This window comes from Chiloscyllium plagiosum, unplaced genomic scaffold (assembly GCF_037043375.1).
Source record: "Chiloscyllium plagiosum isolate Xiang-an unplaced genomic scaffold, Cpla_swu_hap1 HiC_scaffold_11, whole genome shotgun sequence".
Classification (NCBI taxonomy): Eukaryota; Metazoa; Chordata; class Chondrichthyes; order Orectolobiformes; family Hemiscylliidae; genus Chiloscyllium; species Chiloscyllium plagiosum.
Window position 1 is genome coordinate 38,217,613 of NW_028270149.1, and position 15,644 is coordinate 38,233,256.

Genomic DNA, 15,644 nt, shown 5'->3' on the forward strand with positions numbered 1-15,644 from the left:
GCTACCATACTCAACTCTGCCCCAACTCTTCTTAATTGTTGGGATGTTACTCGTGTCTTCCACAGTGAAGACTGACACAAAGTACTTATTAAGTTCTTCAGCTATTTCCTTATCTCCCAGCATCAGCCTTTCAGCATCAATTTGGAACGTCCCAATTTCTATTTTTGCCTCTCATTTGTTTCTTATTTATTGAAAGAAACTTTTACTATCACTTCTAATATTACTAGCTAGCTTACCTTCATATTTGATCCTCTCCTTGTTTCTTTCTCTCTTTGTTATCCTCTGTTTGTTTTTGTAGTGTTCCCAATCTTCTGATTTCCCAGTGCTCTTGGCCATTTTATAGGCTCTCTCTTTTTCTATGATACATTTCTTGACTTTCTTTGTCAGCCATGACTGTCTAACCCCTCCCTGGATCATCTTTCTTTTCTTTGGGATGAACCTCTGTACTTGTCCTCAATTACACCCAGAAATTCCTGCCATTGTTGCTCTATTGTCTTTCCCACTAGGCTCTGCTTCCAGGCAATTTTTGTCAGTTCTTCTCTCATGCCCCTGTATTTACCTTTACTTAACTGTAACATCATTACATCCGATTTTGTTTCTCTCTTTCAAACTGCAAACTGAACTCTACCATATTATGATCGCTGCCTCCTAAGTGTTCCCTTACTTTAAGGTCTTTTATAAAGTCTGGCTCATTAGATAGAAGGGCTGATGCCCGTAACGTCGATTCTCCTGCTCCTTGGATGCTGCCTGACCTGCTGCGCTTTTCCAGCAATACATTTTCAGCTCATTACATAGAACTAAGTCCAGAATAGCCTGCTCCCTTGTGAGCTCCATCACAAGCTGGTCCAAAAAAACATCCTGTAAGCATTCCATAAATTCCCTTTCTTTGGATCCACCGGCAACATTATTCACCCAGTCCACCAGCATATTGAAGTCCCCTATGATCACCATGACCTTGCTTTTCTGACATGCCCTATCTATTTCCTGGTACATCTTGCGTCCCTGGTCTTGACCACTGCTGGGAGGTTTGTACGTAACTCCCATTATGTTTTTTTTGCCTTTGTGGTCTTTGCCTCAACCCACCCACACAGACTTCACATCATCTGACCCTACATCATTCAGTGCTATAGATTTAATCTCATTCTTAACTAACAAGGCAACCCGCCCCCTCTGCCCACCTCCCTGTCTTTTCGGTAAGTTGTAAATCCTTGAATGTTTAACTGCCAGGCCTGAACCCCAGCAACCACATCTCTGTGGTGCCTACCACATCATCATCATTCACAATGATTTGTGCTGCTAATTCATCTGCTTTGTTACAAATACTACGAGCATTTAGATAAAATGCCTTAATGCTAATTTTCTTATCCTCATGATTTCCAACATCTCTCATAATATGTCCTAAGTTATCATTCTTTTTTGCTTCCTTCCTAGCCTGCCTTGAACGTAAACCCCGCACACATGCAAACCTATTGCTTATCTTTCTGCTTGACACCATAATCCCTGTTGCTTTCCCTTTTCCTTCCCCCCCCAACACATTTTAAACAGAGTCTGCTTATGTTGACAAATGAAAATTCCATTTGACAATAGAATTACATGTCTATACTTTTTATTCTCACTTCTATCCCCTCTTTTACAAAAGAACCTGGCACATACTAAGTTTTATTCCAATAGATATCATAGTCATCTGGTGTGACCAGGTTATTATCCTTCATGCATAAAAGAATGCTAGCAATGTATTCAATATTGAAGACATTGTTGGATCATTTTTGTCCTGTATTCAATATCCACCAAAGCCTTCCACCATTGATCATAAAGCAATCAGAAAAGAATGGTTTATTGATTCTCGTTAATCCTGCTGGTTTGAGGCCAACTTTCATACAACTGCTTTTGCCTTTCCCACATTTAGCACAGGTCAGGAATAAAATTTGGGAATATATAGACTGTACAAATTAAAACATCGGGGAGCAATGCATTTATTGACTACAGGGTATTCAGAGGATATTAAACGAAACTATATTCCACACCAATATTTCTTTTTTGTTCACTATGCTAAAGTGAAGCAAGGGTGAATTTGTTCATATTTACACTGAATGCTGAAATTTGTCTAACTTATCCATATTAAAACACTAGATAGATAAAGTTTATAGACATTGTGCAAAATGAAAAGCAAAATTTACTCAGCCAACAAACTTATTCTTGCAGTTAGTTTTACTGATTTGTTGCGATATTCCCCCGAGAAACTAGACAAGAAGTTGAAACAAGAAAATCAGCTTGAAAGGAAGAAAAGTGGAGGAAAGGAATAAATAACTATGGTGCAGTCTCTCAAACATCTAACAGCAAAGTGATTGAGATAAGAACTAGTAATAAATCAAATCTTACTTGATGAAGATTGTTTGTCTTCTCACAATGTTCAATAAGAGTTGCTCCATCTATCACAGAGATTGGCCGTTGCCTAGCTCGCTTGCTTCTCAGCTTTATCTTGGAAGCTGGTGAGTAGTTGCTAGAAGTTCCAAGTACTGCTGTGTCTGCAAGTGCTCTGGGCTTTTTACTGAAATCTGCTACCGCAAGGGAGTCTTCCTTTGGGATCGCACATTGCCAATTGCAAAGTTGACCACAATCAGATACAGGGCGTGGTAGTTTTTTGCAATTTACTTGTGTTTGTTCATTGTTCAGGTCTTCACATCTTCCAATTTCTTCATTATGAGACAGCTCATCCACATACTCCTTTGCAGTGACCTTGTGAATTTAAATTTCAATTATTATACTATATTTCTGCAAACTGTATACACGTAAAATTGCATTCGCAAATTTAAAAAAATTAACATTGACCTAATTTACACTTTTTTTTGTCTCATTTTCTCTTCATAATTCTCTTTTTCAAAAGATACAGCTGGAAAATATACATGTTGGAAGATAGTTTGATTTGTGAAATCCCGGCAACCATTAGAAGTGAATTGTAATATTGATGGGTTAGTATTTATAAGATTTATAAGATCTAGGAGCTGCCTTCATATTCCAATGACATCCAGGTAGTGCTTGACTTATTTAATAATTTACAGTCAGTTGATAGATAAGTTAGGCATTCTAAATCTTGTTCCTACTGGCAGTAGCACATTGCATAAATACTCCCTCCTGGTATACGATCTGGAAAAATATTGACAAGCTCATTCACACAGAGCATAACATCAATGTAATAGGAACTGTAACATTGTCAAACTACTGAGTGAGGTAATGGCTGAGATTGAGTTGGTTTGAAATGTATTGGTGAGGTAGAATGGAAATAGTTTCACTTTGCATCTGACTACAGTACCTGATATTGGCACTAAACTAAACTATTGGAGAACAGACTCATTGACAGATGGAATCTAATGAGGAACTTTTGAATTAAATCATTGGCAGGGTGTCAGATGTATTTGGCTCATATTGGAAAACCTCAAACATGCTGACCATGAAATCAGTGGTTGTCTGAGAGGCCCCATGAACATCATAGGACCACACAGAATGTATACCTGTAAATGGGTGAAAACGTTGAAAGGAAATATTAGCTAAAACAAATATGATAATTGCAATGTGTGATTTACCTGCACCATTCTTCATGATGCCTGTAGCATGCATATTATGTGATGTCTGCTCACTATAACAGTTGCAGTTTGCAGCCAGTTTGTTGTTGAGTGGCTGCATGACTGATTCAAGTTTGAGAATTAAGCACATGTACCAACTAGCCTGTACAACTCAAGCACTTTGGCTTGTAGGGATGCTGGGCTTCATTGTAGAACTGACTTGGAACTGGGAAAGACAGAAGTATGGCACACCATTCTTAACAGAAAGTTAGTCTCTAAGTGGTCTTCAACGTGGCACTGGAGGTTTTGATTCATAAAGTGGATTCATAAAGTAGAGGCAGAGAGATCATCCATTACAGGGACCAGGCAGCTCTCCAAATTCTGAGAAAGCGATTGAGCAGATGGTGGTGAAGGTCAATGCCAAAACTGCAGCCCTGAGAACCCGGTAAAATTCACAGTCAAAGTCAGTAGTAAAGGTCTGAGCACATCTTCAGAGCCCACATTGTACCACTTTTATCACCGGCCTCACACAATGCTCAATGAATCTCAACAACCATTTCTCCCTCTCTCTCCTTTCTTTTCTTGTCAACAATGACTATTGTGTGGAATCCTCTAATTGTGTCCTTTTTGTTGTACTGAGCAAACTAGCATCACGGAACAGACAATTCTAAAAGTTGCTAGGTGGCAACATTCAGATTTGTCCTGTGATAGGACAGGGCTTGTTGCAACATTTTTAATAGGTCACTCAAGACAGTTCAAGGATCACTGAAGGGGCTGTTCAAGTTAGGTGGAGAAAGAAACAGAGAAAGACTTTCACATTATGAGTGTTGATTTTTAACTATATGGCAGGGAATGCAATTGAATCACATGGATTCTGCATAGTTACAATGTTCAGGAAAATCCGAGGTCAGTTGAATAGTTGTGTGTAGCTAGGGGCTCAGAGTCTTTCTCTCTCTCGGTGTGAGAGAAGGAATCCCTATGCAGCTGTTGAGTTGAATCGGTTAAAAGGCAAATGAGCCTCACTGATTCCATGTTGCTGGGGACCCAGTGAGAAGTCAAGAGCAATTGAGTATCTCAGGGCTGTTTAAACTCAGGCAGAAATTGTTCCATGAGGTAGTAAGCAGTTAAGGATTAGAGTCAGGGCTTAGGAAAAATCCTGGACATTATGGTGACTCACAAGTAGCCAAGTGTCACTAATAGGTCTGTTTAGCTGAGAGTGTGGGCTGAAAAGCAACTAAGCAGTATTTGCCTTTTTTGCAAGGTTTGTGAAGGTTTGTAGCTCAGGTTGAAGTTTCGGGTGTAGGTTTGCTCGCTGAGCTGTAGGTTTGATATCCAGACGTTTCATTACCTGGCTAGGTAACATCATCAGTGGCGACCTCCAAGTGAAGCAAAGCTGTTGTCTCCTGCTTTCTATTTATATGTTTGTCCTGGATGGGGTTCCTGGGGTTTGTGGTGATGTCATATCCTGTTCGTTTTCTGAGGGGTTAATAGATGGCATCTAGATCTATGTGTTTGTTTATGGTGTTGTGGTTGGATGCCAGGCCTCTAGGAATTCTCTGGCATGTCTTTGCTTAGCCTGTCCCAGGATAGATGTGTTGTCCCAGTTGAAATGGGACAGGCTAAGTAAAGACGTGCCAGAGAATTCCTAGAGGCCTGGCACTCCAACCACAACGCCATAAACAAACACATAGATCTAGATACCATCTATCAACCCCTCAGAAAACGAACAGGATATGACATCACCACAAACCCCAGGAACCCCATCCAGGACAAACATATAAATAGAAAGCAGGAGACAACAGCTTCGCTTCACTTGGAGGTCGCCACTGATGATGTTACCTAGCCAGGTAATGAAACGTCTGGATATCAAACCTGCAGCTCAGCGAGCAAACCTACACCCTAAAGTATTTGCCTTATTCAACTGAGCAAGATTAGAGCTCAGGCAAAAGCCAGGGACATATCTAGCTTGGCAAAAGTAGGTCCTGGTGTAAAGCTGGAGTTATGCTAGTGAATAATTAGTACAAGGACTTTTCATGGACCAGGGGAGCATAGACACAGAACAGGAGAGTGATTGATTGAAACAGGGGAAAACATTTAGGAATTCCATGATGGAGTGCCTTTGAGAGGGAGTTTCAAGGACAGATTGGAAAAACCAATCCCTTGTGAGGTTTACATGAGATTTGATGGCCCATCGTGTCAATAGTGTCATAGAGAGTCATACAATTATACAGCATGGTAACATCCTTTGTTCAACTCGTCCACACTGACTGGATATCCTAAACTGTTCTGTCTTGGGAAATTGCTGAGAAGTCTGTGGGGACCTCTCATGACAATTTGCTATTTGGTTTCTGCTGTCGGCTATTAAGTTAAACAAATAGGTACAGGTAGACAGTAATACCTAACTGGTGAGGACAGGTGCCTGCATTTCCTTTCACCAATGGAGGGGATAGTGTTCACCATCATTGGAGTGGTCTAGTTGTTGCAACTAAAACTTAGCCCTTGTGACACACATTGAGATGGAATTCCAGGAGAAATTCAAAAACAGTGCAGCCTTGGAAACCTACCATTGACAGGCAACATGGTCTGGATTAAAAGAATGCTTAGCATCACAAAAATCATCATGTGCATTGAAACATATGCCTGAGCTTACTCTGTTATCAAAATGATTAAGTCACTGAAAATGAAAGCCAAAAATCTGAACTCTGATAATGCTTTATTTCCAGAGAAAATATGATTGTCAGCAAGTAAAGTTTGTAGAATTACCATAAATACCCACTAGATGGTGCAATAGGAATATTACCATGTTCTCTCAAGTTGTGCCTCATGAAAAGTATTATTTTCATTTTGTGTGGGAAAACTCTTCATCTTTGACCTATGGCAAAAAAAATTCTCCTTCCAAAGCAAAGACTCAAGAGTGAGCACTGTTAACTCATGATGCTGTTCATAGAATATTAGGTGATATGTTGTTTGATGAGGATTTGACGTTCAGATGATAATGAAATGATGTCCCTGTAAAATTATGTAGTATTAGAAATGTTAAGCAGATGTTAGTAAAAAATTAACATTTCACATGAAATTATGTATGAGGAGATTTTTATATATGAATGTTTAGGACAAAAGAAGTTAGAAAGAAATATATGAATCTAGTTCAAAAAATCTGTATAGCAGCATACTGTAAGTGTCAACTGATCAAACTTGCATACACACTATAATTTGGAGATAACGATTGCAGTCACAGTGGGTTGAATAGCTTCTTTCTGCACTATAACAATTCTATAATGCTGTAATAGTCATCTCAAAGGAGTCTTCGTGGGGAGGCAGGAAACTGGTATTGGGGTTATAATCAGATTAGCTATGATGGCTTGCTCTTGCTACTAAAGTTTTCTGTTCTTGTATTCTTCTCCCTTCACATGTCTTCATGCTAGTGGTTCCCTGTCAGTCTTTTTATCTACTCTCCTGCCTTTCCTTGTCTTTGGTTGAGGAGTGGCGAGTGACTTAGATGGTAACAAAGATTGGGCAGCAAAGCTACTTTCCCGTGGAAGTCTTCAATTACAAGGACAGTCAGGTTGCAAAGATTTGGTGCCTGATTTGCATGTTGACTGTAGTACCAGGGTTCCAGCAGGTCTCCCTCTTTTTCTCACTGGAGGACAGGTTAAGATTAGACTTGAAGTGATGGGAGCCGCAGGTAAATTCCAAACCATTTTAACAGCCCATTCATCTGGTTCCCACCATGCAGATCGTAACATTTGGCACAATAGAACTGAGGAAGGTCATTTGACCTATCACATTGGTACTTGGTCATTTGCTGAAGCAATCAAAAACTAAACTTATTTGTTCTTCTCTCTTCCCTACACCCTGTATTTGATTCCCTTCAAACATGTATCTATTTTCTCTCAAAACATGTAGATTTTTCTGTTGTAACCATTCTCAGTGGGGAAGGGGGGTCAGGGAGCACAGGGTCTTGCTGTGGGGGGTTGAGGGTACAGTATCCTAGGTGTTTGCTCTTGCAGACAGGCAGAATGGTCACAATGACCATCTTCTTTGTTGTACCCATACTAAGATTCTAAGCTTTTAATGCCAGATTTTAAGTAGATCGCCCCTCATAAATGATTTCCCGAGTGTGAAGTGATGCCCTTGGGCAGAACAAACAAGGCGAAGGAATACATGATGAATGGTAAGACCTGCGGAACACCAAGGATCAGAGGGACATTAGCATGCATGTCGATCAGCCCCTTAAGGTAACAGGACAGGTGGATAAAGTACTCATAAAGGCATTTGGGATACTTGCCTTTATTAGCTAAGGACTTAGAGTTTAAGAGAGGAAGGTTAGGCCGGAACTCGATGAGACTACAAGAGTAATGTATGCTGTTTTGAAATCCATATTACAGGAAGGATGTGACAGCACTGGAGAGTGTGCAGAGGAAATTTGTTAGGATGTTGACGGGGTGGCAAAATTTAGTTTTGAAGAGAGATTGGACAGACTGGAGTTGATTTCCTTTGAGCACAGGTGACTGAGAGAGATATGCTGGAGATGGTCAAAGTTATGGTGTGCAGGGTGGCGTAGGTATGGGAAATAGGAGGGAACGTTTCCCTTTAGTGGAGAGACCAATGACGAGGGAGCAGAGTTGTAAGGTAAAGCACAGGAATTTAGAGGGGATGTAAGGAAAATATTTCACACCCAAAAGATAGTGGAATCTGGTACTCAGTAAAGGTGGTTGAAGCAAAAACCCTCATGATATTTATAAAGTGTTTAGATGCGCACCTCTGATACCAAGGCAGAGTCTAGATTAGAGTGGTGCTGAAAAAGCACAGCAGTTCAGGCAGCATCCAAAATCGACGTTTTGGGCAAACGCCCTTCATCAGGAATAAAGGCAGAGAGCCTGAAGTGTAGAGAGATAAGCTAGAGGAGGGTGGGGGTGGGGAGAAAGTAGCATAGAGTACAATAGGTGAGTGGGGGAAGGGATGAAGGTGATAGGTCAGGGAGGAGAGGGTGGAGTGGATAGGTGGAAAAGGAGATGGGCAGGTAGGACAAGTCCGGACAAGTCATGGGGACAGTGCTGAGCTGGAAGTTTGGAACTAGGGTGAGGTGGGGGAAGGGGAAATGAGGAAACTGTTGAAGTCCACATTGATGCCCTGGGGTTGAAGTGTTCTGAGGCGGAAGATGAGGCGTTCTTCCTCCAGGCGTCTGGTGGTGAGGGAGCAGCGGTGAAAGAGGCCCAGGACCTCCATGTCCTCGGCAGAGTGGGAGGGGGAGTTGAAATGTTGGGCCACGGGGCGGTGTGGTTGATTGGTGCAGGTGTCCCGGAGATGTTCCCTAAAGCGCTCTGCTAGGAGGCGTCCAGTCTCCCCAATGTAGAGGAGACCGCATAGGGAGCAACGGATACAATAAATTATATTAGTGGATGTGCAGGTAAAACTTTGATGGATGTGGAAGGCTCCTTTAGGACCTTGGATAGAGGTGATGGAGGAGGTGTGGGCGCAGGTTTTACAGTTCCTGCGGTGGCAGGGGAAGGTGCCAGGATGGGCGGGTGGGTTGTAGGGGGACGTGAACCTGACCAGGTAGTCATGGAGGGAACGGTCTTTGCGGAAGGTGGAAAGAGATGGGGAGGGAAGTATATCCCTGGTGGTGGGGTCTTTTTGGAGGTGGTGGAAATGTCGGCGGATGATTTGGTTTATGCAAAGGTTGATAGGGTGGAAGGTGAGCACCGGGGCGTTCTGTCCTCGTTACGATTGGAGGGGTGGGGTCTGAATGCGGAGGTGCGGGATGTGGCCGAGATGCGTTGGAGGGCATCTTTAACCATGTGGGAAGGAAAATTGCGGTCTCTAAAGAAGGAGGCCATCTGGTGTGTTCTATGGTGGAACTGGTCCTCCTGGGAGCAGATACGGCAGAGGCGGAGGAATTGGGAATATGGGATGGCATTTTTGCAAGAGGCAGGGTGGGAAGAGGTGTAATCCAGGTAGCTGTGGGAGTCGGTGGGTTTGTAAAAAATGTCAGTGTCAAGTCGGTCGTCATTAATGGAGATGGAGAGGTCCAGGAAGGGGAGGGAGGTGTCAGATGGTCCAGGTAAATTTAAGGTCAGTGTGGAGTGTGTTGGTGAAGTTGATGAATTGTTCAATTGGGAGCACGAGGTGGCGCCAATGCAGCCATCAATGTAGCGGAGGAAGAGTGGGGAGTGGTGCTGGTGTAATTACGGAAGATGGACTGTTCTACGTAGCCAACAAAGAGACAGGCATAGCTGGGGCCCATATGTGTGCCCATGGCTACCCCTTTGGTCTGGAGGAACTGGGAGGATTCGAAGGAGAAATTGTTAAGGGTGAGGGCCATTTCGGCCAAACGAATGAGAGTGTCGGTGGAAGGGTACTGTTGGGGACGTCTGGAGAGGCCCTGGTCATGGCAGATGGAGGTGTAGAAGGATTGGATATCCATGGTGAAGATGAGGCGTTGGGGGCCGGGGAAACGGAAGTCTTGGAGGAGGTGGAGGGCGTGGGTGGTGTCTCGAACGTATGTGGGGAGTTCCTGGACTAGGGGGGATAGGACAGTGTCGAGGTAGGTAGAGATGGCTATGGGCCAAGAGCTGAAAAATGGGATTAGGATAGTTAGGTGCTTGTTTTGAATGAATCAAAAGTGCAGACTTGATGGGTCAAGGGTGTTTTTCTGTGCTGTAGTCCTCTATGACTCTATGCAGAGAGAAACATATTCAGACAGGGCCATATTTTTTATTTACTAGGGTCGACTTGAAAGCCAATTCATAAAAGTAGTTGGGACCCCACTCTGAGGTTTCCTACCCCATTTCTGGGTTTAGCAATTCTTGAGTGTGCTTTTCAAGGGTTCAGGCTGGTTCAGAGTGTGGAGCTATACCTCCCCATCTGTCCGGCTCCATTACAGAGGCCAGCATGACCCAGTCCCCAGCAATTTTCATGGAAGTTAAGCCTGCTTTTTAAGGCACAATTAAGGTGTGATGCACCATAGTCAGCATGAGGGATCCTACTGAAATGTAAGTCCTTCTCATGCCATCCCTCCCATACCAAGGAGTGCCTCGCCTCCAATTTCAATGGTCCATCATGCCCCCTCTGCCTAGGAATGCCACCCAAACATATCCATGGGCTAGAGCTGAGGTAGCTTCATCTTAGCTTGATTGACAGCTAGGCTGTCTGATCTATGACTTTCACCTCTTTGTTAAATGGTTTTGAGTGCCTTGTGGTTTCGGGTAATGAAACCTTAATGGCCCTGGATGACTGACATTTGTATTACCCACCACAGGAAGGAGTCCTTTTACAATGAAAAGTTAGGAATGAATCTCATTTTTAAAACTTTCTTTTTACACATCTAATTGTCACTTTAGTGTTTGTCGCTTGTAAACAATGGCCCAGGGTACTGAGGGTCCTTGGGGATGTCTGGCAAGGATGGAGAGTGGAGAGTGAGGAGTGAGCACTGCAGGTCATTTCTGCTTATTTACTGCAGCTGGGACACAGAATCACAGTGTCAAGGTGAGCCTTTTGAACAGACCACCTCTATAGCCAGTATCCTCTGTGCTGATGTCCGAACATTTTCTGGGGTTACTGAGGCTTATTTCAGCTGGCAACCTGCCCCCAACATCAGGGGTTACACCTCGGGAGCCATTCCTCTGGCATGAAATGCTGAGAAAAATCCCAACTCCCAACTGCCTCAGGGATGATCATGTGGCCCAAGAAAAGAGACAGGAAATATAAATAAGAAATAAAAACTACAAATATCATATAGATGGGGATGGAGAGCAAGAGACAAAGGATAGGGGAAACATCAACTTATCATGTAGATGAAAAGCAAGAAAGATCGGTTAAAAGGCAGTTTGGAATGGTTGGACTGATTAAGCTTGGCTTGTATGTACTGGTGATGAGAAGAGTAAGACCCAAAAACATAGAAGACCTTGAAGCATCTCAACAGGGATCATGTGGAATCTATGTTTCCTGCAAAAATCTAGAATCTTGGGCCTTTTATTTAAAAATAAGAGATTGAGTATTTAAGGCAGAGATTGGGAGGTTTTTTTTTTCTCTCACAGAGGGTTGTGAGTCTTTGAAATTCTCCTCTCACCCAATACTCCTCAACAGGCAGTGGAAGCAGAGTCTTTGAATTTTTTTAAGGCAGACATAGATTTGTGATAAACAAGAGTTAAAGGGCTATTGAATGTTGTGAGAATGTGGAGTACCAGAGAGTCAGGATCAATGGTGCAACCAATTGGCTTGCCCTTGTTCTGAACTTATATAATTGTATGTTCATGGAGGACCTTCAATTACAAGTCATAGAAATAGAGGGATCTCTACTGAGGTAGCTTTGGCAAATAGAGTTAAGGAAAATCCAATGGGTTTTTACAAATACATCTATGATAAAAGGATAACTAGGGAGAGAATAGGGCCCCTCAAAGATCAGCAAGGCAGCCTTTGGGTAACCGCAGGAGATGGGGGAGATACTAAACGAGTATTTTGCATCAGTATTTACAGTGGAAAAGGACTTGGAAATAGACAGTGACGTCTTGAAAAATGTCTATATTACAGAGGAGGAAGTGCTGGATGTCTTGAAACGCATAAAAGTGGATCAATCCCCCGGACCTGATCAGGATGCACCCTAAAACTCTGTGGGAAGCTAGAGAAGTGATTGCTGGGCCTTTTGCTGAGATATTTGTATCATCGATAGTCACAGGTGAGGTGTCGGAAGACTGGAGGTTGGCTAACTTAGTGCCACTGTTTAAGAAAGGTGGTATGGATAAGCCAGGCCTCTATATACCAGTAAGCCTGACGTCGGTGGTGGGCAAGTTGTTGGAGGGAATTCTGAGGGACAGGATGTACATGTATTTGGAAAAGCAAGGACTGATTAGGGATAGTCAACATGGCTTTGTGCGTGGGAAATCATGTCTCACAAACTTGATAGAGTTTTTTGAGGAAGCAACAAAGAGTATTGATGATGGCAGAGCGATGGATGTGATCTATATGGACAGTAAGGCGTTCAACAAGGTTCCCCATGAGAGATTGGTTAGCAAGGTTTGATCTCACGGAATACAGGGAGAACCAGCCATTTGGATACAGAATTGGCTCAAATGTAGAAGACAGAGGGTGGTAGAGGAGGGTTGTTTTTCAGACTGGAGGCCTGTGACCAGTGGAATGCCAAAAGGATCGATGCTGGGTCTACTACTTTTAATCATTTATATAAATGATTTGGATGTGAGCATAAGAGTTATATAGTTAGTAAGTTTTCAGATGACACCAAAATTGGAGGTGTAGTGGACAGCGAAGAAGATTACCTCAGATTATAACAGGATCTTGATCAGATGGGCCAGTGGGCTGAAGAGTGGCAGATGGAGTTTAATTTAGATAAATGCGAGGTGCTGCATTTGGGAAAGCAAATCTTAGCTGGACTTACACACTTAATGGTAAGGTCCTAGGGAGTGTTGCTGAACAAAGAGACCTTGGAGTGCACATAGCTCCTTGAAAGTCACAGGTAAATAGGATAGTGAAGAAGGCGTTTGGTATGCTTTCCTTTATTGGTTAGAGTATTGAGTACAGGAGTTGGGAGGTTATGTTGTGGCTGTACAGGACATTGGTTAGGCTACTTTTGGAATATTGTGTGCAGTTCTGGTCTCCTTCTGATCTGAAAGATGTTGTGAAACTTGAAAGGATTCAGAAAATATTTACAAGGATGTTGCCAGGGTTGGAGGATTTGAGCTTTCGGGAGAGGTTGAATAGTTTAGGGTTGTTTTCCCTGGAGCTTCGGAGGCTGAGGAGTGACATTATAGAGGTTTACAAAATCATGAGGGGCATGGATAGGATAAAAAGACAAAGTCTCTTCCCTGGGGTCGTGGAATCCAGAACTAGAGGGCATAGGTTTAAGGTGAGAAGGTAAAGATATGAAAGATACCTAAGGGGCAACTTTTTCATGCAGAGAGTAGTGAGTGAATGGAATAAGCTGCCAGAGGAAGTGGTGGAGGCTAGTATGATTGCAACATTTAAAAGGCATCTGGATGGGTATATGAATAGGAAGGGTTTGGAGGGATATGGGCTGGGTGCTGGCACATAGGAATAGATTGGGTTGGGATACCCTGGTCGGCATGGATGAGTTGGACCAAAGGGCCTGTTTCCATGCTGTACATCTCTATGACTCTTTGACTCTACTGCTGTCTTAGAGATTGAGAGATCTTCTGTTACAATAAAAGAGATAGGGGGACCTGTGGTTACAGTGATAGAGATAGGGGGACCTGCAGTTACAGTGATGGAGATAGAGGGGGATCTTCTGTTACAGTGATAGAGATAGAGGGGGGCCTTCTGTTACAGTGAAATGAGACATGGAGACCTTCAGTTACAGTGATAGAGATAGAGGGGGACCTTCTGATACAATGCTAGAGAAAAAGGGATCTTCTGTTGCAATGATAGAGACATTGGGACCTTCTGTTACACTGATAGAGATAGAGAGGGACTTTCTGTTACAGTGGTCTTGATAGTGGTTGGCCTTCTGTTACAGTGATAGATATAGAGACGGTCCTACTGTTACAGTTATAGAGATAGAGGGACCTCTGTTACAGTGATAGAGATATAGGGAGACCTTCTGTTACAGTGGTAGAGACATGAAGACCTTCTGTTACACTTATAGAGACAGAGGAAGATCTTCTGTTACAGTAATAGAGACAGAGAGACCTTTTGTTACAACAATAGTGATAGAGGGACAGATTGTTACAGTGATAGAGACATGGGTATCTTCTGTTACAGTGATAGAGATAGAGGGAGTCCTTCTGTTACTGTGATAGAGATATCGGGGGACCTTCTGTTACAGTGATAGAAATAGAGGGAGACCTTCTGTTATAGTGATAGAGACATGGAGACCTTTTGTTACAGTGATAGAGATAGAGGGAATCTTCTGTTACAGTGAAAGAGACATGGGGGACCTTCTGCTACAGTGATAGAGACATGAATACCTTCTGTTACAGTGTTAGAGACATGGGGACATTTTGTTACAGTGATAGAGGTAGAGGGAACCATCTGTTACAGTGCTGGAGATAGAGGGAGGCCTTCTGTTACCGTGTTAGAGACATGGAGACATTCTGTTACAGTGATAGAGGTACAGTGGGTCCTTCTGCTACAGTGATAGAGATAGAGTGGGACCAACTGTTACAGTGACAGAGACATTGGGACCTTCTGTTACAGTGATAGAGATATGGGGACCTTCTGTTGTAGTGATAGAGACATTGAGGACCTTCTGTTACAGTGATAGAGATAGAGGGGGACCTTCTGTTACAGTGCTGGAGATAGAGGGAGGCCTTCTGTTACCGTGTTAGAGACATGGAGACATTCTGTTACAGTGATAGAGGTACAGTGGGTCCTTCTGCTACAGTGATAGAGATAGAGTGGGACCAACTGTTACAGTGACAGAGACATTGGGACCTTCTGTTACAGTGATAGAGATATGGGGACCTTCTGTTGTAGTGATAGAGACATTGAGGACCTTCTGTTACAGTGATAGAGATAGAGGGGGACCTTCTGTTACAGTGATAGAGATAGAGGGGGACCTTCTGTTACTGTGATAGAGATAGAGGAGGACTTTCTGTTACTGTGATAGAGATAGAGGGGGCTTTCTGTTACTGTGATAGAGAAAGAGGGGGACCTTCTGTTACTGTGATAGAGACAGAGTGGGACCTTTTGTAACAGTGATAGAGATAGAGGGACTGTTGCTTTAACAGAGATAGAGGGGGACCTTCTGTTACAGTGATAGAGACATGGGGACCTTCTGTTACAGTGATAGAGACATTGACGACCTTCTGTTACAGTGATAGAGATAGAGGGGGACCTTCTGTTACTGTGATAGAGATAGAGGGGGACCTTTTGTAACAGTGATAGAGATAGAGGGACTGTTGCTTTACCAGAGATAGAGGGGGACCTTCTGTTACAGTGATAGAGACATGGGGACCTTCTGTTCCAGTAAAGAGAGGGGGACCTTCTGTTACAGTGATAGAGAGACGTGGCAGGGCTTTCAATTACAGAAAGATAAAGATGAAGCTTCAGGCAGAGGGATAGTAGCAGAAGTGAGAGTAAAAGAAAAACATATAGGAGTTTGGGGGAATA

The 15,644-nt window shown here is 43.0% G+C and overlaps 1 protein-coding gene across 1 annotated transcript in view; it reads right to left on the reverse strand.

Moving 5' to 3' along the window:
- arhgef9a (Cdc42 guanine nucleotide exchange factor 9a) overlaps nucleotides 1-15,644 on the reverse strand; it is a 328,420-nt gene that overhangs the window by 291,585 nt on the left and 21,191 nt on the right. The window contains exon 3 of the mRNA XM_043704850.2: nucleotides 2,380-2,736. Coding sequence (XP_043560785.2) covers nucleotides 2,380-2,736 — 357 coding nt within the window. The remainder of the gene's footprint in view (nucleotides 1-2,379; nucleotides 2,737-15,644) is intronic.